This window comes from Equus caballus, chromosome 15 (genome assembly GCF_041296265.1).
Source record: "Equus caballus isolate H_3958 breed thoroughbred chromosome 15, TB-T2T, whole genome shotgun sequence".
NCBI lineage: Eukaryota > Metazoa > Chordata > Mammalia > Perissodactyla > Equidae > Equus > Equus caballus.
Genome location: NC_091698.1, coordinates 47,376,799 through 47,402,279, shown reverse-complemented (window position 1 = coordinate 47,402,279; position 25,481 = coordinate 47,376,799). Strand labels below are relative to the sequence as shown.

Here is a 25,481-nt window from a genome sequence, read left to right as displayed (position 1 = left end):
GAGGAGGAGTCGGGCGGGAGGCGCGAGGGGCGGGGAGCCGCGGGCTTGGCCAGCCCGGGCTGGCCAGGCGGTGGCGAAGGCGGCGGTGGCGAAGGCGGCGGTGGCGGCCGGCATGGGCGATGGGGGCGCCGAGCGCGACCGCGGCCCCGCACGCCGGGAGTCGCGCGGCGGGCGGGGCGGGGACAGCGGCGGAGCGGAGGACTCGAGCGCTGATGCCGGCGGCCGCAGCGCGAGGGATATTGCCGGGACATCCGCCTCCAGCCCCGCGGGCTCCAAGGAGAGCAGCGCCGACAGCGACGGGCAGCCCGGGCTCGGCGAGGCAGACCACTGCCGCCGCATCCTGGTACGAGGTAAGAGGACAGCTCGCGGCCCTGACCCCCTGGACCCCACTCTACCCCTACTGGGGCCTCCGACCTTCCTGCAGCCTCCACCTCGCAATTCACGTGCTCAGTAACTCATCATTCAGTCATTCATTCAGCAAAAATTATTTTGAGCGTCTATTGTGTGCTGGACATTGAGCTGAGGGCAGGGGACAAAGCAGCAAATGAGACCGAAGAGATCCCTATTTCTTTGCCTTACAATTCTCATCCTCTCGGGCCAGCCCCTCACCCTAGGCCATCCTGCCGGTTACTGTGGCAGAGATGGGAGTGTGGGATGCCGAGAGCCAGGTCCCCGCCCCGCGTCCCTCGCAGAGAAAAGCGTCACGAGCGCTCCGCGGGGTCAGGATGAGGAGGGACCGGCATCCGGAACCGCAGGAGGAAAAGGCCCGGGCTCTGCTCAGCGGCCGGGCGCCTCCCCGCCTCCTGCTCAGCCTTGTTTCCCATTCCCAGCGACGCCGACCGCAGCGGTCGCTCGTAGGAGGGGACCCCGGAACGCGGAGGGTGGCGTGCGCCGCGCTCGCCCGCCTGCGCTTCGCTCTCTCGGTTCCACTGCCTCTCGGCTCCCGGGCCCAGGCGGCTCTCCGTGCGGCCTTCTCCCGGCCTGGCCTTTTCTCCCGGCGTCTCTCCCTTTCTCCCTCGCCCTTCGTCCTTCTCTCTTCTTTCCTGGCCATTTCTCTCCGCCGAGCTCGCCTTCTCAGCACTCTCTTCCTACAAGCGCCTCCGGACTGCGCCCGAGCGCCCCGCTCTGCCTGGCCTCCCTGCCGCGAGGCTGCGGCTCCGCCGGTCCCCAGAGCCAGCCTCACGCGGGGCTCTAAGCTCGGCTTTCGCCGGATCCGGGCCTCGCCCAGCGAGATGGGAGAAGAAAGGGGGTCCCGGGGTCTTGCTCTCGGCCCATCCCTAGGCCGCAGCCAGAGCCTGAGGTCTGTTTGCCCCACCATCCCGGAGCCCCGGGACCAGGAGACCCAGCGCCCAGAAGAGGCCACTCTTGGGAAAGTCGTCCCGGCCTCCTTCTCCAACTGCCTCGCTCGGCTTCCTCCTGCTCGCTGCCTTTTTCCTGCCTCTTCTTCCTGCGCGCCGGTCCTGCGAGCCGCCGCGGGGCCTCGGGAGTCGACGGCCCGAGTTCATTTCCACGGCCACCGCCTGGGGAAGCGGAACCAGCCTGACCCCGGCTCGAGGTAGTTCTCGCGCCAGGATCCCTAGTTTCTCTGGTCTGAGCTGGGCTACCCACACACAGACTGGGTCACCTGGGCCTGGTTGCACACAGCCTCCCCACGCCACTGGATTGGGGTGGCTCTGGAAATGGGGGACAGAGCTAGGGTAGAGTGTGGAAGCAGCCCAATGTGAAGCTGACTGATGACAGTCTTGGACACAGACTTGGGGACCCTGGACTTCCAGAAACGCTCCTGGTGCCAGGTGTGGTCGCCCAGAGATGGGGTGCCCAGCGCTATTCTGGGGACAGAGCATTGGGGGGGGGTGTCCCCATCCAGCAGGGATTCCAGCAGGTATGTGGACCTGTTGGGCACCTAGGATTAAGTGAGATCTCATTGCATAGACGGTGGGTGTCTTAAACGCAAGATATTTAAGCCAACTTAGAGCTCCTTATTAAGGGCATCTTCAGGGCCTTCAGAAATGGAGAACTCAGCCCCCCAAGCCCACGCTCCCAGATTAAGGCCCTCAAGTCCTGACCATGACACTTACCACCTTGCACCCCGTCTCTGTGGGCCTTTCCTTCTGCCTGGACAATTATGAGTTCTGTGCCCATCTACCATCCAGTACGCTCTACAAATCCTGCACGTGGAACAAATACATTTTGTGTATAGATGTCAGTTAGATAACTCCCAAGTGTAGACACATAAAAGGTAGGAGTCAAAAGTGACCCTGCACCGTGTGGGGTGGGGGCTACCCACACTGGGCGCCATCCACAGCCAGGCAGGGATGGACCCCATGTGTGTGGGCAGCTTGTGGGCATTTTCAGGAGGTGCACTTTTATAAACACGTGTGCGCACATACTGCGAAGCCGTTATGTTTGTACAGTATAATGGAAACGTAGCATAGAGGGTGTATTTACACACCCGAAAAATAAAAGGTAAACAGATCCCTCATAAATCCCTATGTCCTTTCCCAATTAATGATGAGGAGGTTATTACACTCCTAAGATACTCGGGATGTCATTTACTACTAATCCCTCCCGGCCAGGGTCACCTTGCTCACGCCTGGCCCCACCAGGGCCCAGGGCAGAGGCTCTGACGCGTGAAAGGCCCAGCGTTGGTGAAGGGACGTCTGCAGCCCTTTTTCACCCCCCACCCCCCCAGATGAATATCCCTCCAGGATGTTCTCACTGGGAGTACATTTTGCCCCTGGCCTCAAGGACACATCCTGCCAAGGTGCCTTCGGAGGAAACCTTGAGAAGGTGGAGGGAGGCATTTGCCATCGCAGCCTCAGGTTGCCGCGGGTGCAGGTTGCCGGTGGGGTGAGGACTCTGGGAAAGAGCCCGACTCTCTCTGGGTGTTTGCCTTTCTTTCTGCCTCTTTTCCACTCCACCTTTGCTCCCCTGAGGGCCCCACCCCAGGGTTGCAGATCCGTTGTGGGAGGCTCAAGACATGGGGAAGTAGGAGGAAAGCACGGGCATTGGGATTTTGTGAAGTTAGTTTGAAATACTGGCCTTATAGCCCTTTCAATTTGAAGCAGTTTCTTTGCCTCTCCGTGCCTCAATTTCCTCGTCTGTACAAAGAAACTGTTACCTTGAAGGGCTATGCTAATGGTCAGGGATGATGTTTATAAAACTGCAAACACCCAGCTGGATCTCCATAAATATTCCATTGAATGAAAGGGGAGGAGCTCGGAGGTGACTCACAGATCACTTCTGGGGGTGGGCCTCCTTCCTCAGAGGCCTCTCCCAACTCAGCTCCCCATGAGGGACACATCTCCTTCTGGCCCTGGGCCCAGAGGCTGCGCATGTGTGGGGAGGTGAGCAGCCAAGGGGTCAAGAACCGCTGATGAAAGGCGGATCAGCGCTACCTTGCCGACCACACGGTGCGGGCTTCCCCAATCCCCTTCAAAGAACCCTCGCTCAACCAATCACTCAAGTTTCCGGCTGCCTCTGTGAAATGTGGGTCAGGGAGCCAGGGAGGCTGACCTTACTGAATCCCCCGCCTCAAAATGGAGGCTGCTTCGTGCCACACACGGGCGCAAACAAGGCCACCGGGATGACAGGCCTGTGTGCATGACAGGCACCTTGCACACCCCACCGTGGACACAGCTAGGCTTCCATGGAGACCCTACAGTGGAGTAGGCCGCCCCATACCTCTGCGTGCACGGCCTATTGGTGTGTGAGGGGTGAGGATGGGGGTCCTTTTGTTTTCTATTTGGAAAGGCCTCGCCGGCCAGGGCAGGAGGCAGTGGGAAGGAACAGGCAGCCTCCCCACCGTGGCTCTAACGGCACTGTGCAGGCTCGGTGCAACGGCCTTTTCGGTGGAGCCGGGATCCTGGCAGTCAGAAGAGATGGGACAACTCTCACCCAAAACTCCCTGCAACCTCACAATCTACAGTCGCACCCGCACACTCAAATCCATCTACATGCTCCCCAAATTAATCCGGACGTGAATTCAATGACCCGTCTGGGTTGAGCAGGGATGGCCCTCTGCCAGCATCACTCCACCCAGCAACTTTTGTAAACAATGCGTGGAGCCAGACCCTGCTCACCCGAAGCCATCCCTCAGGCCCGCTGGTCTCAAAACCACATTAGGGCCGCACCCTCTGCCCCTAACTCTGTGCTGCCACCGTGGCCCAGGTAGGGCAAGACTCAGAGGCCTTCATAAGAGCGCTCTCGCACTGTGAGGCCCACGGTGCTCCCTGCCTGGCTCTGCACCCTCCGTCTGGGAGCAGGAGGGCAGCAGAACTGCGGGATCCCTTGACTGAGTGAATGACTGCTCCCCCGACACCATCACCCACTAGCCAAAATGCTTTCACCTGAGAGCTTGATGGATGCACCGGTGGCCAGGGACCAGGAGGATGAAGGAAGGCCAGGGCCTCCGGCTGTGGCTGGACAATTCCCACTATGGATGTGGGTGTGGGGAAGGGGGCATTGAATTTAGAGGGGTCCAGCCTCCCCTGAGAATCTGGGGGCAGTGCTGGACCCCCACTCCAGAAACATGCACCTCCGAACAGCACGATGGCGCATGCAGTCAGGTGGGGCCCTGGCTGCCACAGATGCTTCTGAAGATGCCAGGCCACCCCTTCTGGGGGGGCTTGAGCTGGGAGCGGCCTTTGGGAACAGACTCCCCACTTCAGCAGCCAGGTCTGGGTTCAGAGTCGCAGACGCAGCATCCACTCGCTTTCTCCTTGGATTTACAGATGCCACTGGACCTAGGGTGTCTTGGTCTGGACCCCGAAGGCCTTGCCCCCCGCAGGTCACAGCAGCTCCATGAGGGCCCACCTGCCCGGCAGTCGCTCTGGCAACGGAGAAGGTGGACAGAGTGATATATCGGAAGGAGCACTGGATTGTGAGTCCTGGCACTTGGGCCATCATATACTTGGGCCCGAATATGGCCTTAGTATCTGAGTCTGTGGATAGAAGCGATTACTCAGGACCCCCAGGCAGCGCTGAAAGGTTTAAATGTTTCATGCAGGGGACTGCACTTTGGGATTTCTGTTTTATTTCAATTTTTAATTTTGGGGTTTGTGGGTGTATTTGGTTTCTTTTTTATTTTCCTGAGCTTTTTTAAATGTTTGTTGTTTTTCTTTTGCTTTATTTATTTTTGGCAGAAGGACCGACATTCTCCTGGCAGGTCTTTGCCGGGCCCTATCATTTTGGTTTTTATCCCTGCTGACCCTCCCCCCAGAAGCAGCCCAGCAATTGAACATGTCTCTGTTGGCCTGTCCTGCGTGCACCGTCTTCCTTTTCAGGGAACTGTGCGGGCCTCGGGCGGCTGCTTGTGTTCTCATGCTGTTTCTGCCGTCCTGGGGGGTCGCTTGGACTCAGACGCCTGTGGACCCGTGTGGCATCGGGCACACACATGCCTGCAGGGTCGGAGCTTCCAGGTGCCCCCCACCCCCCCCTCCAGGCGACCAGCTGGGCAGGAAGGCCGAGTCCTTCGGAGGCTGGGACAGTGAGGGTACTCAGGACTGACGGGGAGGGAGCGGACCGCGGCGGAGCGTGTCCCTGGGCCGCGTGCGCTGGCACCAAGCAGATTCGAGTCTTCACCGATGGTGCAGCGCTATGGAGAGAGGGCGTCTGTGGGTCCTGTTGGCTCCCCTCCGTTTCCTCAATTGCCCCCGACTCCGGTCTGGGGCCGTGGTAGCCGCCAGCGCCCTCTCTGTACGCTGTTTCTTTGATTCATATTTTAAGCAAGCAGGCAGGCAGGCCGCAGAGGCGGGGGAGGGCATTCAAAGCTTACGAATTTTGCCTTCTATTTCCTGTTTACTTACTATACAATAAAGGTTGGCCTGACTGTCCTCGGAAAGCGGTAGCCGGTTACCGGCGGCGCGTCCCGCCGAGTGCCGGCCCCCAGTTTGAGAACCTGATAGAAGACGCCGAGGCGGACCGCCCTGCCCGGGAATCCCCGGGACCCGGGCGGTTCCGGCGCCGGGTTCGCCCCACCCCCGACCTGGGAGGGAGGTTAGAGGGTCTCTCGGCGAGGGGTCCCTGGGTGGCATCGGACGCTGTAGAAAGAGGTGGCAGCGCCTGGAGGAGACCTGGCCTACAAAGCCGAGGAGCGAGTGGGCCCGGAAAGCCAGGGCTGCGAGCGTGGCGGAGTTGTGGGGTCGGCTGTAAGGTCTAGTTGGGGTCGGCGAAGGCCCCTCTAACCACCTCTCCTACGGCCTTGCCCTTCGCTTGGTTGATTCATTCCACAAACATTAATGAGTACCTACTATGTGCCAGACCGATCCGGCTGGGCTGCTGGCGCTCAGCTTCCCGGCCGAGAGACAACCTTGCACGCGGGGACCCGCGGGCCTCCTGACCCACCCGCGGCGGGCCTGGGTGTAGGGGGCCGATGTCGGCGCTGAGTTCGAGGCAGGCAGGTGCGGGAGCCGGGTTCCCTTGATGGCGCGCCGGGACCACGTAGGGGGTTGTCACCGCGCCCACCCAATCCACGCGAGCCCCCCACATGTGTGCTTAGCACACAGTAGGCACTGATAAATATTAGTCGAATGAATGAAGGGAGACAATCGTCTACTTGGCGTGTTTCACTAGGCAGGACGTGGCAACGCCCTTTCCAGGGGAAGACCGTCTGTTTTGAGATGATCTTATTTTTTGACGTTACAGTCTCGTTTCTTAAATGAAATGGCGATGCTGCCAGAACATAGAATAATTGTTAAAATATAAAGTGGGCAACGCCATATTCTTGGAACTTTGTGCAATCCTCGACTTTGGGAACCGCCGAAATATAAAAGCTGAAAAACCTCAAATATGGTTCTTTTACTAGTAGCTGCATCCCCAGGCGGGGGAGGCCGCCTAGAGGCCGGCGGGGCCGGAGCAGGAGGTCGTGGGAAGCGGAGCGGTGGGCCGCAAGATCGTCAGTGAGTCTCCTGGATCTCTGCGGCTGCCCCCCGCAAAGCCAGCCAGGGAGTGAGAGAAATAACTAGATAAATCCATGCCCCTCATCTCCGTCCAATTCGCAAGCTTCCAGTTCTCCGCTGGAGCTGGAAATCACCAGATAATTAAAGCCAGGGTTTGTTCTGTGTTTCGCTTCTTCTGTCGCCCACCGCGTCCACCCGTGGACCTGCGGGGAACCAGCGCTGGGAGGGTGGAGGACGCCCCGAGAGGACCCAGCCTCGGGCAGGGCCACGCCTACAGTGTAGACAGGTCGATAGGATAGAGGATTTAAATTCAAAACGTATTACGTGCTCAAACCGTAAAAACAAAACCCGAAGCGGTAGAAGGCTCCCCGAAACAGCCACGGTTCCCAGGTTCAGGCGCGCCCTTCCAGCAGTTTCTCCCCCTCTCACATGCAAACATTAGCAAACGCAGAATCGTATTACGTAAGTTGTTTTGCAACGTATCTTTTTTTCTTTTTGAGGTCATATCGATTTATAACTGTGCAAATTTCAGGTGTGCGTTATTATATTCCAGCTTCTGTAAAGACTTCGTCGTGTTCACCGCCAACAGTCTAGTTTTTATCTGTCACCATATATATGCGCTTCTTTACCCGTTTCGCCCTCCCCCCACCTTTCCCGTCTGGTAACCACAGATCTGTTCTCCTTGCTTATGTGTGTTTATCTTCCACATATGAGTGAAATCACACGATATTTGTCTTTCTCTGTCTGACTCTCTTCACTCAGCATAATACCCTCAGGATCCATTCCTATCGTCGCAAATGGCACAACGTACCTTTTAAAAAAATTTAATCCGCAGAGGTCGTCTTTTCTGCTCAACCGTTTCGCGCTGCGCCGTGACTATAGAGCATTCCTTTGGTTGGGGAAAGCCGAATTCTCCTAACCTCTGGAAGGATGTTTTGCTTGTTTTTCCCTAAAAATAAACACTGCAACGATCTCAAGGCTCAGGTCTTCCCGCACCGCCTTGAGTATTTCCGAGGGATAAACTCCTAGCAGCGGAATTGCTGTTTCAAAAGGTTTACACACACTAAAATTTTCTTAAACTTGTTTCCTTTAATTTTAAAGTAGTTATTAATTCATATGATCCGAACATCAAAAAGTTGTTGTTGTTTTAAGTACACAGTGAAAAATCTCTCTCCCATCCCTGTCCGTCATGCTCCACTTCCCGCCTGTCTGAAAGGCAGCCATTTTTTACTGCTTTTTCATGTGTCCTTCCAAGTAATTTTTAGGCTTATGCAAGTCAGCGCAGCTATATTGTTTTTTCTTGCTTTTATTTTTTACTTATATGGTGACATCTCTCTATGCTTTTTCTGGACCTTGCTATTTTCACTTACCAATCTATCTTGGGATATAAAGAATTTCTTGCTCGTTTTTTACAGATGCTTGGTATTCCGTTTATAAGGACTGGGCAGACCATAATGGATGTTACATACTCGCTGCGCTATTGATAGACGTTTAGCTTTTTTCTTATCTGTTGCTGTTACATACAAGGCTGCAGTAAATAAACTTGTTCCTTGCTCATTTCACATGTGTGGGTATATCTCTAAGAGAAGTTCCTAAAAGTGGGTTACTGGGTCAAAGGGTATCTGTGTTTATAATTTGGAAGATCATACCAAATTCTCTCCATAAGATGGTACCCTCTCCCCATCCCAGCAATGCCTGAAAGTGCTTGTATATCCAAATCTTGCCATCACAGTTTACACTTTATATCTTGATAGATATTGTCAAATTGTTCTGCAGGGGGAAAATGTTTAGCAATTTATACCCCTACTTTTGCCCTCTCCCCATTTTGGACATTACATATCTTTTTTACTTTTGCCAAACTTATAGTTGATAAGAAGTACCTCACTAGCATTCTAATTTATTATTATTATTATTATTATTATTATTATTATTAGTGAAGCTGAGCATCTTTTCATGTTTATGGGCCAGTTGTATTTCTTCTGCTATCTATCTGTCAATTCGTTTCCTTTGACCCTTTTAATTTTCAAATATCCCTTTTCTTTTCGATTTGTAGAAGCTCTGTATTATGGATAGTAGTCGATTGCTTTCAATATGTGTTGCAATTTTTTTAGTTTATAATGTCTTTTAATTTTGTTTCTGACGTCTTTTGTTTTCTGAATTATAAAATATCTTTCTAACTGAAAAAATGAATCTTGCTGTTTTGCTATATCATGTAAAAGTTGAATGTTCTTCATTTCCGCTGCATAATACATTGTCACTCCCAAGGTGTAATCTCCTAAATTTTCCCTAGTAATTGAAAACCATAAATATGTAAGTTATGTATTACAAAAGTGGGATTTTTTTTTGCAAACTCCTTTTTTTCATTTACCAAATATTTGTGGAAATCTTTCTATCTGGAACTGCTTCATTCTTTTTAACAGCTGCTTAGTATTCCATTATGCCAATAAAATATAATTAATTTAACCAGTCTCCTACTGATAGATATTTAAGCTGCTTCTACTTTTTCACTATTACAATGTTCCGGTGAACATCTTTGTATCCTAATTTGAAAAGAGTGTTCTTAAAGTCTCATTTATGAGACAATCTGAAAATGTGATAACAGGTGGGACATTTTATCATATTAAGGAATTATTGTTAATTTTTTTGGTTGTGATAATAGAATTGTGGTTGCTTTTTAAAAGGATTCTTTTTTATTTAGAGATACATGTAATGTCTATGGATGAAATTATGTGATGTCTAGGATTTTCTTAAAATTATAAGGATGTAGAAGAAATCGGCTTGTTCCTGAGGTTATAACTGCTGACGTTGGGGGACAGGTATATCCATGCACATTCTACTATCCTCTCTCACTTTGTGTGTTTGAAACTTCTCAAAACAAAATATTTAAAATAATAAATATCATTTCACATATATCTGGTATGAATATAATTACAAGATAAACTTGTAGAAGTGAAATTATGAAATCCAAGTATAAAGACTTAAAATTATGATAGGCATTTCCAAATTTTATGCCAAAAAGTACTAATTTATACTCCCAGAAGTTGCGTATAAATGTGCCATCTCTCCACATCCTTCCAACCCAGGATCTACTCAATCTTTAGAGTGAAATCTTTGCAAGTGAAAAAGAATATTTTTATTAGTATTAAGCATATTGTTATACACTTATTCTTCATTTTTATTTCCTCTTCTGTGAATTTCTAATTCATGTACTTAGCCATTTCACGTGCTTTAGCCATTACATACTAAAGAAATTATTCCCTTTTCTGTGACATGTTGTAAACATCCTCAGATCTTTTCTCTTTTTTTAAACTTTGCTGAAGTTTTGGGGGTTTTTTTCTGAACTGAAATTTAAACTGTAATCACGTCTAATGGTCGTTTCCTTTTTGGCTTCTAGATTTTAGTTCTCAATTGATTAGGAAGTTCTCCAACTAAAGATAAAAATATTATAATATATTATATGTGTATATGTAATATACATAATTATAATACTCAAGATTTTTGTTGCAAAATTTTTGTTACCAAAAAAAATTGTTGCATTTGCAACAAACCAAATGGTAAATAAGTACAGAAAGTAAGAGGGAAGAAGTCTTCCCTCCCTGACCAGCTTCTACTCCCTAGAGGCAACAGAAAAGAGAGGCATTCATCCTGCCAGACTCTATCCTGTGTAGGTATAATCACACACACACACACACACACACACACATTGTTTAGTTTTACTTTTTATTCTTTATAAAAATGGTTTCATACATTCTTGCTGTTTTCCCGGAGCAGTACATATATAATGGGCATCCGTCCAGGTCAGTGTATGGAGATGTACCTCATTCTTGTTAATGTCTGCATAATAGCCAAAGGCGTGACTATACTCTGATTCCATCAACAATATTCCTATTGGTAAACACTCAGCTTTTTCCTCTTTTTTTTCTCTTACAAACTCTTCTACAAACAGTGGATCTCTCTTTATCAAAGCATACCAATATTTCTCTGGGGTAGAAACCTCTATAAAATTTTTGGAACAAAGGAACTATGCGTGTTTTAGTTTAGCTAAGCGTTATGAAATTGCTTGCCAAAAAAACACATATTGTATTAATTTGTATTCTTACTAACAGAGCTTGAGAAAACCTACTTTCTCTCATCTTTGCCAGCACAATTTTCCCAGTCTGATTGATAAAATATGGCATCTCAAAAAAGTTATATCTCATCACTGTTCTAACTTTCATTTCCTCTGATTCCCTCTGAGCTTAAGTATGTTTTCATATTTATTAGCCACTTGTGTTTCTTCTCCTCTGAATAACCCTTTCATACAATTTGTTCAGTGTCCCGCCGGACTACTCGACTTTACTCTTGGTCTGTGGGGACTGTGTACTAGGCATTAAGACTCTGTTATGCATGTATTACGAATATTTTCTCCCAATCACATTGTCCTTTAACTGTCTCTCATCCTGCAGAAGCTTTTATTTCTAGATACTCAAAACTGTCATTTATTTTTTAAAATTCTTCTTTGTTTTTTCCCCCATTTTTAGAGCTTTATTTTTTACATTTACATTTTTAATCCATCTTGTGTTTATTTTTGCATGCAGTGTGAGATAAAATGGTTTATTCCAAATAATGAGCTAATTGTCCAAAAGCCAGCTCCTTGACAATCCTGTCTTTTTTCCAACTAACTTGAAATGTCATCTTTACTGCTAGGCCCTCCTGTCTGCGTGGGTTGGCGTCACGGCTCTCGTGACAGCATCATGCCATTTTAGTTGCTGCAGATTGGTGACATGTTTTGCTGTGTGGTAATGCAAGTATTCTCTCCTCATTCTTTAACGTTTTTTTCTTAACTATTCTTTCATTTTCAACATTCCCAATAAACTTGAGAATAAATTTTCCACAAGGAATTTTTATAGTAATCACATTATATTGGTAGATGAAGGCAGGAAGGACATTGTCACGCTTAAAAATCAGCACCTTCGCAGCTCTTTGTGTAGCGGATCTACCGGGTGCTGGGAGATGAAGTCAGTAGGGCGTTGAGGTCTGTACCCGCAGTGGGTACTCTGGTCCTGGTGGTCAGGAGCGTTAGCTACCTCTTATCAGGCAGGGGTCACCACCTGTCGCAAGGCAAAGGCTCCTTGGGCAGAATTCACCCTCCCCTGTACCTCTAGGGCTCACCTCTCTTTGAGGAGACCGGAAGGACAGCAAACCCCAGGACTTGTTCCATTTAGAGCCCTGCAGTTTCACCCTAACAAGCACCTCCCCACAAAGAGGCCCTAGAATTAAGGCTGTCCCTCCTTCCTGGGGATTCCCCTAAACTCCACCCAGAAAAGGAACAATTCAGGCAAGTGGGCTGCGTCAGAGAGCCTGGGCTGGATTTTGCTGCCGAGACCACCCAAAATCTCAGAGGTTTAACGAAACACAAGTGGATCTCTCACTCACGTGATAAATCCATCACAAGCGGGCAGGGCTGATCGTGGTACTCAGAAACCCAGGCTGATGAGACTCCATCTTGGCTCCCGCTTCCGTGACCATCACAGTAGGGAGAAGGGGCTGTGGCAAAATATGAACCAGCTTTTAAAGTGTTCACCCGAAAGTGACTGTATCCTTTCCTCTTTGCTAAGACAAGTCATATGGTCATATCTCATTTCAAATGGCAGAAAATTAGTGCAACCCCACCATGTGCCTGGAAGGAGTTGGACACACTGGTGAACAGCGTTCATGGTTTTTACACTAACTTGACTTGGAAGAGTGGCCTCCTCTGACCGTCCTAGCGAGAACAGCAAGTACAGACACTCACACTATAGTTATTGGGTTTTGGTTATTTGGAGTGGGTCTGTAATAGCCTCCTATCTTGTTTTATTGTCTCTCAGCATTTATCATTACCTTACATATTAGTTTTTTAATTTATTATCTGTCTCTCTTCCCAGTACAAGGTCTATGGGAACAGCGGCCTTGTCGATTTTGCTCATTTTTATATCCTTAGACCCTAGAATAGTATTTGGCACATAGTAGGTGTATAGTAAATCTATGTTGAGTGGTTGAATATATACAGTTGTTTTATTTACATAAATGGGATAGTACTATACATATTATTCTATAACTTACTTTTGTCACTTAATGCCAGTTCATAGAGATATTGCTTCATCCTTTTTAATTGCTACATGGTGTTTTATAAAATAGGAATGGTAAGAATGTACCATAATTTATTCAGCCATTTCCCTTAAGGGGAACATTGAAGATGCTTTCAAATTTTCAATATTTTTACAATGCTGCAACAAAATCCTTATATATACTTACAGCACGTGAGTTTGTGCTTTTCTTGATAAATATCTACTAAAATAAAATTACTGGAGCAAAAGTTATGTACGTCTTTAATCTTGGCAAATGCAGCCTTAAAATGTCATGACAATTTACAATCCTACCAACAGTGAATGGGAGTTCCGAGTCCCCTACCGTGCCTCACTGTTTTATTAATCATCTACTAATGTGCTTCTACTCTTATGGGAGACAGATGATAATCCATTGTTGCTTGAACTTGCATAATCCTGATTAGGTGAGGCCATGCTCATCCTTTCATGTGTTTGTTGGCCATTCGGATAACTTTTCTGTGAATGGCTCAGGTAAATTACTTGACCATGTTTTTCTACTAGACTATTTCCCTTTTTTTAAAAAATCATGTATTTATAATTGCATTTTATATATTCTAGATATTATCTCTTTGCCTTTTTAAAAAGAATTTTCTTCAATTCTGTCTTTTGTATTTTACCTTGGTTTTGGTGCTTTTGTCATACAAAAGTTTTTAGCTTTAATATAAACAAATATATCCTTCATTTTTCCTTTACAGCTCCAGTTTTGTATCTTGCTTAGAAAGCTCTTCCCAAGCTTAGAATTATAAAAATATCCTCCTTTATTTTCTTTTAGTGGCTTTATCATTTTATAGTCTATGATTTGCTCTCTAGTCCATTTGAAACATTATTTATGGTGTGAGACATGAATTTAACTTAATTTTATTCCAAACAGGTAATTTATGGTCACAATCTGCTTAACTCCACTTATAGACTAGACCAACCTTCCCTCACTTAGAAGATTCCCTTTATCATAAACTCTGTCACTGTGTGCACCTGGGTCTAATTGTGCACTCCTTATTCCAGTGTTTTCCAGTTGCATTTATTTGGATATCATTTCACCATTTCCATTATATTAATTTTCCATTTATTTACTTAACATTTTATCATAGTACATTTGAAAATTAAATACCTACTCTAGTCTTATCCTAAGGCTTTAAAATTATAGGTTTAAATTTTCTTCTAGTGAATACTAACATAACTGCATAACTTTTGAAATGACAAATGTGTATTTATGTACCATTTTTAATCATCTTACAAACAAAAATCACCTTACAAATAGTGTTTCTTGGGGAAACACTATTATATGCTTTCCATTAATGGGTTTGTCAATTTCTGTGACAAAACATCATGGCATGTTTTGTTTTTACTTATTACTGTCATATTTTGAAATAATTATAGACTCACAAGAAGCTGTAAAAATGGTATAGAGAGGTCCCATGTGTCCATCACCTCACTTCTCACAATGGTGACATCTTACATATCTATACCACATTACCAAAATCAGGAAATTAGCATTGCACAATATGGTTAACTAGACTACAGACCTTCCTCAGATTTCACCCATTTCAGTGTGCACTTTTTTTTGGTCTTTGTATATAGTTCTGTGACATTTTACCACGCTTAGAGATCCATATAATGACCACCACAATCAAGACACAGGACTGTTCTCTCGCCACCAGGAAACTTCCTCCCTTTACAGCCGCACCCTCTTTTACCTAACCCCTGGCAACCACAAATCTGTTCTCCACCTTGATAACTTTGTGATTTTGATGGTGTTATATAATGGAATCATACAGTATGTAATCTTGGGGACTGTCTTGGTTTTTTGCACTCAGTATAGTTCCCTGAAGATTTATCCAAATTGTCGTGTTTATCAATAGTCATTCCTTTTCATTGCCGAGTAGTATTCCATGATGCAAGAGTTTGTTTAACCAGTCACCTATTGAAGGACATCTGGATTGTTTCCTTTGGGGGTTACTACAAATCAAGCTGCTTTGAAGATCTGTGTGCAGGTGTTGATGAGAACGCAAGACTTCATTTCTCTACGATAAATGCCCTGGTGGGAAATCATTGGGTTCTATGGTAAATATATGTTTAACTCTTTAAGAAACGGCTAGGCCAGGGGCTGGCCCCGTGGCCGAGTGGTTAAGTTGGCGCACTCCGCTGCAGGCGGCCCAGTGTTTCGTTGGTTCGAATCCTTGGCGCGGACATGGCACTGCTCATCAAACCACGCTGAGGCAGCGTCCCACATACCACAACTAGAAGGACCCACAACGAAGAATATATAACTATGTACCAGAGGGGCTTTGGGGAGAAAAAGGAAAAAAATAAAATCTTTAAAAAAAAAAAAAAAGAAACGGCTAGGCCAGTTTCCAGAGCAGCTGCACCATTTTACATTCCCACCACTAATGTATGAGCCATCTAGTTTCTCTCCATCCTCACTAGACTTTGGCATTCTCAGTATTTTTGTCTTAGCTATCCTACTAGCTTTCTCTTGGTTTTCATTTGCCTTTCCCTAACGGCTAGTGATGTTGAGCATCGTTTCACGTGCTTATGTGTGCGACATGTTTGATAACTGCCGAGCAAGTCTGAAGTTGCCTTTCTTATGTGGTTCCTGCCTCCTGTGACCCCGAGTGAGGGAACTAAACTTAGCTGCTTCCTGAGGTGGGAGTGCCCCTCTTAGCTCATCTGCGAAAAGGCAAGTGTGGGGGCATGTGTGGTTTGACTTCAGCGGTTAGGAGCACAATCTCAGAGTTTCCAGGGGACTCCAGGAGGCTTGCTAGGGAGAGGGTGGGAAGCTTCTGGCATCACGTAAGATGCCCATCACCCTTCCACCAGTCCACACCCCCAAAGACGCTTTTAATAAAATCACTGCCTTTGGAGATGGAATCACTTGGGTGTCATGAGGAAGTCCTGAGACTGGTCTCACAATTGGAAACCAGGGACCCAGTCACAATAGGGTCACAAATGTTATCCCACCTTCTTGGAATGTAGAAAGATTGAATTGGGGAAGCTTGAGTTATCCCAAAAGGACTGTGGTTCCCACCAATGCTCCAAGAGCTGAGCCCACATCCATTTGATGCCCTCTGCCCAGCGCCCTCACAAGACTTGCCCAGTGAGGGGAGGCAGCCACCTCTGAGCAGTGACTGCGTCCCCCCACCCTGACTCACCTTCTCCCTGACTCACCTCTTCGTGTGAATACGAAGGTGCTTGAGAACCTCTGATATCAAGGGAAGGACCTGCGATCCTGGAGCCCATGAGGAGCTAGAGCACCCCCAGGAGGAGCGAACATCGCCTGGCCCTGGCGGGAGCTGGGAAGAACCAGTTTCATAAATCACATGGTGGGGGTTTGAGGGGGAGGTCTCAGGTTCAGCCTCTAGAACAAGGATTCCAAAAGTAGGATCTACAGTCCTGTGGCTCACAAAGACCTCCTGGCAGACAACATCTCCCAAATGCAGGTCCTTTCCTGCATCTTCCAGGGCAACGATGAACTCATCCAGAAGATTCCATTTTTCACCCATGACCAAAGTCCTCTTATAACCTATCAATCGAATCATTAGGGATTAATAAAAGAGGATATTCATAAAGTAAAATGAGAGGGTTTCTAGAGCTTATTGAACACCATCTGTGTGATCTTGGGCAAGTACTTAAAATTTGTTCCTCCATTTTCCCCATCTGTAAATTGGGATAACAATGGTTCCAACTTCATTGAGACATTGGGAGGGTGGAAGTGCTTAAAGCAGCAACTGGCCCAGAGCAAGCCTGACACAGGTGTCAGCCGTTATTATGACTACAACATGAGCAGCCACAGCTCCTAATGCTTCTGGCCACATTGCACAGTCCAACTGTGCACGCCCCCTGGAGACGGTGGGAATTGCTACACCTGTGGAGGGTGTCTCGATCAGGCTGCCTTGCATTGCTAAGTTTTCCACTGACACTGCTCTTCCTATGTAATGATAAATGGCTGTTAGTTTTGCTTCATTATTATCGACATCATGTGCTGGGAGTGGTTTGGTAAATCCTGCAGAATATGATGCTGCAGATTTTCACGCTTTTAACTTTTGACATAAAATTTTCTAATAACTAGATTTCAAGCCATCAATGTGTATGGTTAAAACATGGATCATCTTTGCCCCATGGTTAAAGCTGGTGTATATATATATAACCACCCCTCCAAAAATATTTTACTTTTGCCAAATGCTTTGTTGCTGTTACTGAATTCTTCAAGTGGGAATATCAGGTGAATGTGGGCTGCAGGGTTTTCAGCCTCTCTTGGTGGGCTCCAAAATATTGGAGGCCCCATGTATGGACGGCAATGGTCCAGGGCCCAGGAGGGCATCCCTGCTGTTCAGGACTAGGTACATGGGGAGTGGCAGAAAGTCCCCTCTCTGGAAGGCACCCCAGCAGCTTGACGTAGTAGCAATGGTCCTTGGGCTCCTCTTGGGGACCCCAGTTCCCCAATTTGTCCTCTACCCTATACCAGCTAGCCTCTTCATGGACCCCAGGAGGGTCTGTGGGCAGAGTGCTCACCCAGGCACGCACACGTGCCCACACGCACACCCACCCACACACACACACACAGAAACACACATGGCTTAGGACCTGGCTCTGGACGTCTCCTCCAGTAAGCCTTACCTGATTGACCATACCCCGTTCTAAGCCATCTTTTCCTGCACTTGAGGACTCAGTATATCCCCTTCCATTTCTCCTTGATTCTGCTAAGGGAACAGAATTCTGGCTGGATCAGAGTGAGTCCTTTCTGCTCAGGCCATGATGGTAGACCTGACATTTGTACTGAGGCCCCTTCACATGCATACACCCATTACATACAACATAGTGCTTTGGGTGATTAAGGAACCCAGGCCCAGAGAGGGTAAGTAACTTGTCAGAGGTCACACAGCCAGGCCCAGGCCTGAGGAGCTCCCCATTAGACCACAGTGCCTCTTACGGAGATGCTTGTTGGTGGCCTAACTCCTTAAGCAGAAAACTAACCTGCCTCCTTTCATGGTCCCTGCAGACGCCAAAGGGACCATCCGAGAAATTGTCCTGCCCAAAGGCTTGGACCTGGACAGGCCCAAGCGGACACGCACCTCCTTCACAGCGGAGCAGCTGTACCGCCTGGAGATGGAGTTCCAGCGCTGCCAGTATGTGGTGGGCCGTGAGCGCACCGAGCTGGCCCGCCAGCTGAACCTCTCGGAGACCCAGGTAAGAGGGCAAGGCCAGGCCGCTCCGCCCCTGCCCTGGCAGCCTGGGAACTCCTTGGGGTATGAGGCCCAGGGGCTGCTACAGGGAGACCCAACTTCGGAGGAGTTCAGACATGCATTAGGGAAAGGCTTAAAGCTGTAGGCAAACCAGAGCAAATAAATATGGTGCACGGAGAGAGTCGAGAGTCGGTCTCTGATGCATCAGGCCCTTGGGATGGGATACGGGGAAAAGGCCAGAGAAACAAGAGGGGAGAGACACTCAAATACAGGGAGTGGCTTAGGGGGGTGTTGGACTTCGAGAGGAGCCTACAGGAAGGGATGGTGAGGGGGTGGAGTGGGGAGAGAGGAGATATTACAAAAGTGGGTTAGGGATCTCTCAACCCCCATCCTGGGCTTTTCCACCCTCCATCCCCTTCCTTCCATCCCAGCGTGCCTCAGAACCTCCTGTGGAAAGAAGGGCTTAACATAATATTGTTAAGACATAACAATATTATGATTAACCCAAAGGAAACACTTTAGTAAACTGAGCACCTACTCTGTGAAGGGAGGTGTTTCAAGCTGGAAATAGAGCTACATAGTGATAATAACCATAATAATACTTACTTAGTAGCACTGGCACCAAGGCACTATTCTAAGTGCTTTGCGTATATTCATTCACTGATCCCTCCCAACAACCCTTTGATGGAGCCACCAGTATCATCCCATTTTACAGATGAGAAGAGGTTATGCCCAAGGTGGTACGACTAATAATTTCCAGAGCCAGAATTTGGACAGGCAGTCTGGCATCTTGATGCTGCCTGTAAACTGGGCAGCCATCCTTGGGCTTGTCAGAGTGATGCAGAGACCCCTCGTTAGCTACAACTCTGGTAGTTTAATCTTCTGTGTGAGAGAGATCAGTCAACAGATGTACTGCAAACAGTGGCCCAAACAGAACTTCTAAAGGGAAGCGGAGAGGAAGGAGAGGAGGAAGGACGCAGACAGCCTGGAATGAGGGTACGTGAGGCTTCTCCGTGAGCCGCCTCCTGCTGTTCCTCCCTCAGGGCCCCCTGCTGCAGTTAAGTCAGGCTCTGGCCCTGCTGGGGAGCAGCTGCTGTCCTGCAGGCACGGGTCCTCTCCGGTCCTCTCCGCCTGGACCTGTTTTCCTCCAGCTGCCTTGCAGGGCCCCAAACAACCCAGCAGATGGCCCAGGGCAGCTGGGTGCTTCCTCCAGTGAGGCTCAGACGGGGGGGGGGGGGGGGGGGGGGGGGGGGGGGGGGGGGGGGGGGAGGGGGGGGGCGGGCTGGAAAGCCGGGCTGTGCTCAGAGCCGGGCTGCGGTGGCTGGGCCAGGCCAGAGCTCCTGGGAGAAGTCAGGGAGGCGCCTCAAACCCTGAGGCCTAGGCATAGAGTCACCCCTCAATACCTGCCCCTCCTCTTTCTCCTAACTACCCTCTGCCTTGCCTAGTTTTGCCCCTACACTCTCCCCTGAAACTTTGTTCTTCAAGGGCACCTCAGATGCCCAGGTCGGCAGCTCCTTCTGGGTCCTCATTCTTCCCCTGCCCTGCCCCCCATGCATCTTACATTTACCCTCCCTTGAAGATCAAGGCCAAGCCCCTCCTCTTCCAGGAAGCCTTCCCCAGGGCTTCTTGACTTTGTCCCAGGAGAACTTTTCAACGTAGCTTGACCTTTAGTGTGAGTGTGTGTGGTGTGTAGTGGGCACCAACTAGTATGTACTTCCCAAGGACAAGAATGTATTTGGAGGCCACGTCCCCTCTTCAGGCCTCGTTGGGGAGTCCAGCACACAGCCGCACACCGTGAGCCCTCAACGAATCCTTAACTCACTGATTATTGCTGACCGCCTCCTTTCTCTTTCCCCAGTTCTGGGGTTTTGCAGATAATATAAGGCAGAGCCAACATTTATCGAGCTTTGTGGGCACCAGGCACTGCTCTAAGTGCTGGACGTGTCCTAACTCGTTAGGCTTCACCACAACCTGGTGGGATGCGTGTGAGGTTTTTCTTCTGACACCAAATGTCTGGTGTTTTCCGACACCAACAGCAACCAATTCTGCAACACCAACTGGGTGTCCAACTGTTCAAGTCAGTTCAATACTGACACTAGTTCCAGGAGTCCGCACAGACCCTACAGGTGAAGGGCTCGGTCCACAGGCAGATTCACAGCAGATGCCAGTTGCAAGTCCCAGGGGCCACCCATACTTCTGACTGACCAGCTGTACGCTTGGGGGTGCCCACACTCCCTCCTCAGGTTTGATAATTCGCTAGAATGACTCACAGAACTCAGGAAAACACTTTACTTACATTTACAGTTTTATTATAAAGGGCACAACTCAGAAATAGCCAGATGGAAGATATGCATAGAGTCAGGTCTGGGAGGAGACTCAGGGAGCTCCCACGCCTTTCTGGGTGCGCCTCCCTCCCAGCACTTCCACATGTTCACCAGCCCAGCTCTCCAAATCTCATTCTTCAAGAGTTGTTAAAACCCCATCTCCAGCCTTCCTCCCCTCCCTGATGTCAGAGATGGGGCTGAAGTTCAACTTTCTAATCACAGGTCTACTTGTCTGGTCTTTTGGGTCCAGCCCCACCCTGAGGCTATCTAGGGGCCCACCCTGAGTCACCTCATTAGCATAAACTCCAGTGTGCTCAAATGGGGCTCCTTATGCTTAACAAAAGACACTCCTGTCACCCAGGAAATTCCTGGGGTTGTAGTAGCTCTGTGCCTAGAACCAGGGACATGGACCAAATATATTTTTTATTATACCAGAACAAGTCTTTATTATCTCTTCTTTAAAGAGAAGGAAACTGAGGCACAAAGAAATTAAATAGGCTCAAAATGTAAAGCAGGCACCTTCATTAGCTCATCTAATCTTTATAGAAAGATGGCTTCATGGGTAATATTATCCCATTTCAGAAATCTGAGCCTTAGGGAGGTTAATTAACTTGCCCAAGCTTATATAGCTAGAATTCTGTGGAATTCTCAGTACATTCACCCATACTTTTGTTCAAAGCTATTACTGAAGGCCTGCGGTGTCCCCGGTCCTGTTCTGGGCACTGGGGATACAGCAGAGAAGCAAACAGACCAGGCCCCTGCCCTCACACAGCTGACATTCTGCTCGGGAAAGACACGCAGCATTTACAGGAGTGCTGAGTGCTGTGAGGGAGATGAGGCAGGACGTGACAGAGACCAGGAGGAAATGCTTTATTGGAGTGTTCAGAGTGGTCCCCTCTTTGAGGAGATGACATTGAGCTGAGGAACAAGAAAAGATGTGACTGTGGAATAAGGGAAGGTGAGAGGCTGGCCCTGGGGTCCCCCTCACTCCGCTGCCCTAGGGGACTTTTTCAAGGCCAGGTGCCAGGGGCCAGGCTGAGGACAAGCAGCCAAGACCCAGTAGTGACAGGATCACCACTTAGCTTGGTAAGAGCAGCTCTGGCCCTTCAGCAATTGTCCTCAGCCCTATGCCCATCGCCTCTGCCCCAGATGGTTCTGACAGTCGAATAGGTGGTACCTTCCTAGTCCAGGTTACAAAAGCCAGGGCCATCCCAGCCCACAAACTGCTGTCTGTCCGTGACAAGTTCAGAAATGGAGGGGGTTTAGAAGTGTATATAGCAATTTCTCTAGTAGTTCATTTTAGTTGTATTTTATAAAAGTATTGGTCCACAGCAGACTGGAACCTTTAAAAAGTGGTCCTTCACCACAAATAATTTGAGAGGCACTGCTCGAAGCACCTGCCCACCCTGCCTCTCTGTCCGTATTTGTTCTTTATCATCCATCTCCCACCCTGCATTGTCCACTCCACACGGCAGGGGCCTGCTCTGCTTTGTTCACTGCCAATTCCCAAGCCTAGAACAGCGCCCAGCACGTAATAGGCGCTCCATACATATCTGCAGAATGAATGAGTGAGTGAGTGAATGAATGAAGCAGTCCATCTCAAGTAGATCCTGTGTCTTTCTGGTCATTTTCAGTTATTGAAACTGAAATGGGTTTAAAACATCAGACTCACCTCTGTTTCACATCTCCTCTTCTCCCCACTTCCCCACTCAGAACAGGCCTGACTCACTGCTGGAGGAAGGTCCCTGCTGTCCTGAACGCCTCCCGCTGTGGCCTCTGGAAGGCCTGTGTGACCTGTCTGAGCCACCTGCTCTCTCCCCCCATCAATGCACTCCCTTAGAGTTGGAGGGTAGGAGCGGGGTCGGGGTGGGGGGGCTGGGAGGCAGAGAGCTTTTTACATACTGGGCCCTTCTGGTGTGAGGAGGGAGGCACCCAGGCGTCCCTGGCTGGAGGCCTTTGCTCCTGCAGGAGGTTTTGGGCAGCCTCAGCTCTGCCCTCCTCGTCATCCACGCCTGCTTCCTCCTCACCTCTCAGCTCCTTCATCCAGAGCCACAGGCGTTGCTGGCCTCCCTTAGGTCTTCTGAAAGCGAGAGGGAACTGGCAAGGCCTCCCTATCCTTTTCTTTCCAGGCCCTCCACTCCACGGTTCCTGCTGGCACACACTGCCCAGTGGCTGCCAGCCTCCTGAAACCTCCAGGCCAGAAGCAAGGCCAGCCTCTGTGCTCCTGGGGACACAAGCCTGGGCACAGGTGACATGGGCCTGCAGTTGACAAGTTTTCCAGCTGGGGAGGGAATCCCAGCCTCTCCTTCTCTCAGGCTCTTCCAGTCCCTACAAGTGATTCTTTCAGGGCCCCCCGACTTGCCTTCGGCAGGGGGGCACCCTCTCCTTCTCAGAGAGGGGAAGAGATCCCCTGTCACCATGAGGGCTGACCACTGGGCTTCCCTCCCAGCCTCCTTTTCTTCTAAGGACAGGACAGGGGCCGCAGAGCCCAGTGCTGGGTGGTGGTGGAGGGTGAGATCGGCTTCCTCTCAGAGGCCTGGAAAAAGGTGTCTCTGCCCTTCTGTTGGTGGCTCTATTTAGGAGGTAAGGTACTTGGCACCTCTTTGTCCCCAGCTTTGAGTGTGTGGCCATTGGAAGTTCCCCTGAACACCCTGCCACATCCTCTTACACTTGGTATCACACTGAGCAGCCCGGCCTTTACAGGTGAGGGGGCAGGAGGGGGCTGTGAAAGGTTCAAACAGGGGAATGGCAGACTGGGTTAGAGAGCCAAGTGTGGGGGCTAAGACGAGGAGAGGTGGGACCGTCCTCAGACCGGGCTACTGGCCCCTACCCTAGGTCCCATGCTTTAGAGGGCCCCACTTTGGCCCTTCTCTGGCCATGTCCCTTCCTATGGGGTGAGGACTTTGTAAGGCCAAAGAGTCATGCCCAGCAGGAGCCCGTGCCCACCTTCTAGGCCACACCCCAGGTGTCCAGGGTTCCAGAATTGCCTACCAAATGGCCTGAGCCCACTTCCAGTGCCTCCCTGGGCTTTCCCTGAGTCAGTCCTCCCAAGGACAGACCATGCAGCCATTATCCAGAACCCCAGGTCCAGAAAGCAACCATCAGGGGCTGTTTGCGGGGTGTGAACAGGCAGAGTGCCCACACATGTGCAGGTCAGAGTCAGGAAGGGCCATGACCCAGGCCTTCCAGTTTTCCTCTTGCCCCGGCCCTGCAAACAGTGAGGCTGGGATGGAGGCACAGAGACCCTTCGAACAGTGGTTCTCTCACCTTGGAATCTCCCAGTGAGCTTTCAAAACTAGTGTCAGGGTCCCAGCCAGCCCCCTTCTGAGTTGATCAGCCTGAGGTTAGGAGTGAGGTAGGCTCCCCAGGGGTCTCTCAGGGGCCGGCAGAGTTGAGAGGCTGTGCTGGAGAGACTGCGGCCACAGTCCAGGCCAGAGTGGGCAGGGGAAGAGCAGAGGGCCTGCACTGGGGAGTGGGAGGCTTAGGGAGCTCTCCTAGGTTTCTGCTTGGACAGATGGTGATGGCCCTCATGGAAGAGGGAAGGCGGGAAAGGCCCCTGTGTAGGGGAGTGGATCCGAGCTGGTCTGAACGTGTGGAGTTTGGGTATTTTGTGACGTCCATGGAGAGGTCTAACAGGCAGTTGGACAGCTGGCCTGGATCTCAGTTCCAAGCCCTGGGCCTGAGGTAGAGTTGGGATTGACCAGCACATAAATGGTGGCTGAAGCCATGGACCTGCCTAAGAGTGGAATGTGTGTGGGCCAAGAGGGGAACGGCATGTGTGCCCTCCAAACTCCACCCTCCATCTGCCAGCCCTTCCATCTGAGGCTCAGCAGTGGAGGGGCGTCCATGATTTGGGGGGCCAGGTTCCTTATCATCAGTTCACCCAGAGCAGGCTGGTTGTGGGAAGGCCTTAATGACAATCGAATTGCTCTTCTTTCCCCTCTCACTCCACCTGCTCCCCACTCCCCTACACCCCCATGCCCTTCCCCTCCTTTTCTCCTCCCACTGGCCCCCACTTGGCTTGGCCTGTCCCCTCTCCCTTCCTGACACCCCTCCCCACCCTCTGCCCCAAGGTGAAGGTCTGGTTCCAGAACCGCCGTACCAAGCAGAAGAAAGACCAGAGCAGAGACCTGGAGAAGCGGGCGTCCTCTTCAGCCTCTGAGGCCTTTGCCACTTCCAACATCCTGCGGCTGCTGGAACAGGGCCGGCTGCTGTCCGTGCCCAGGGCCCCCAGCCTCCTGGCGCTGACCCCCGGCCTGCCTGGCCTGCCTGCCGGCCACAGAAGCACCTCCTTGGGTGGCCCCAGGAACTCCTCCCCACGCCTCAACCCTCTGACTTCGGCCCCGGCGTCCCCCACACTGCCGCCCCCTCCGCCAGCCCTCTGCTTTTCCACTGCCCCGCTCCTGGACCTGCCTGCAGGCTACGAACTGGGCTCCTCGGCCTTTGAGCCCTACAGCCGGCCAGAGCGAGGAGTAGGCAGCCCGGTTGGCGGCAAGAAAACTAATGCTTAAGCCTCCACCCCTGTGTGACACCGAGTCCCCAACACAGCCCCGCCCCCACCTCCTGTGCCCCAGCGGACTGCCCTGAGCAGGCCCCCAGAGGAGGGGTGGCAGCCACACACCCTGCCCCACCCGCCCCCCGGCTCAGAGACTCGACCAGACGACAGCCTTGGTCCCACGATGTGTGTGTGAGTGCAGTGTGCGTGTGCCTCTCACTGAAATAAAAGGAAAACAATGACAAGAAGGGAAACAGAGTCCCCACAGCACCACCACTGCCCTCAATCCCCTCCCCACCCCCACTGGGAAGGAAAATGGTCAAAGATCGGGCCACCACTAATGGGAGGGGGCAAAAACCGGCGTCATGTTCACAGTTGTGGGGGGATCAGGGTACTCACGTGGGTGGGCGACAGGCACGTGACTCTGATAGCTCCCACCCAAGCATCCCAAGGCCCGT

The 25,481-nt window shown here is 50.2% G+C and overlaps 1 protein-coding gene across 3 annotated transcripts; it reads left to right on the top strand.

Moving 5' to 3' along the window:
• Window positions 1-44: 44 nt before the first annotated feature.
• Window positions 45-25,271, top strand: VAX2 (ventral anterior homeobox 2). 3 transcript variants are annotated; one of them, XM_070236263.1, is made up of 4 exons: window positions 218-350; window positions 4,734-4,882; window positions 18,021-18,208; window positions 24,602-25,271. In XM_070236263.1, exons 2-4 carry the CDS (start codon window positions 4,804-4,806, stop codon window positions 25,037-25,039), a joined length of 705 nt encoding a protein of 234 aa, XP_070092364.1. In that variant the 5' UTR covers window positions 218-350; window positions 4,734-4,803; the 3' UTR covers window positions 25,040-25,271. The 3 variants fall into 3 exon arrangements, with proteins under 3 accessions (XP_023474707.1, XP_070092364.1, XP_070092365.1); XM_070236264.1 differs by lacking the exon at window positions 218-350 and adding an exon at window positions 723-1,555; XM_023618939.2 differs by lacking the exon at window positions 4,734-4,882 and having other exon boundaries at window positions 45-350.
• The last annotated feature ends 210 nt before the right edge of the window (window positions 25,272-25,481 follow it).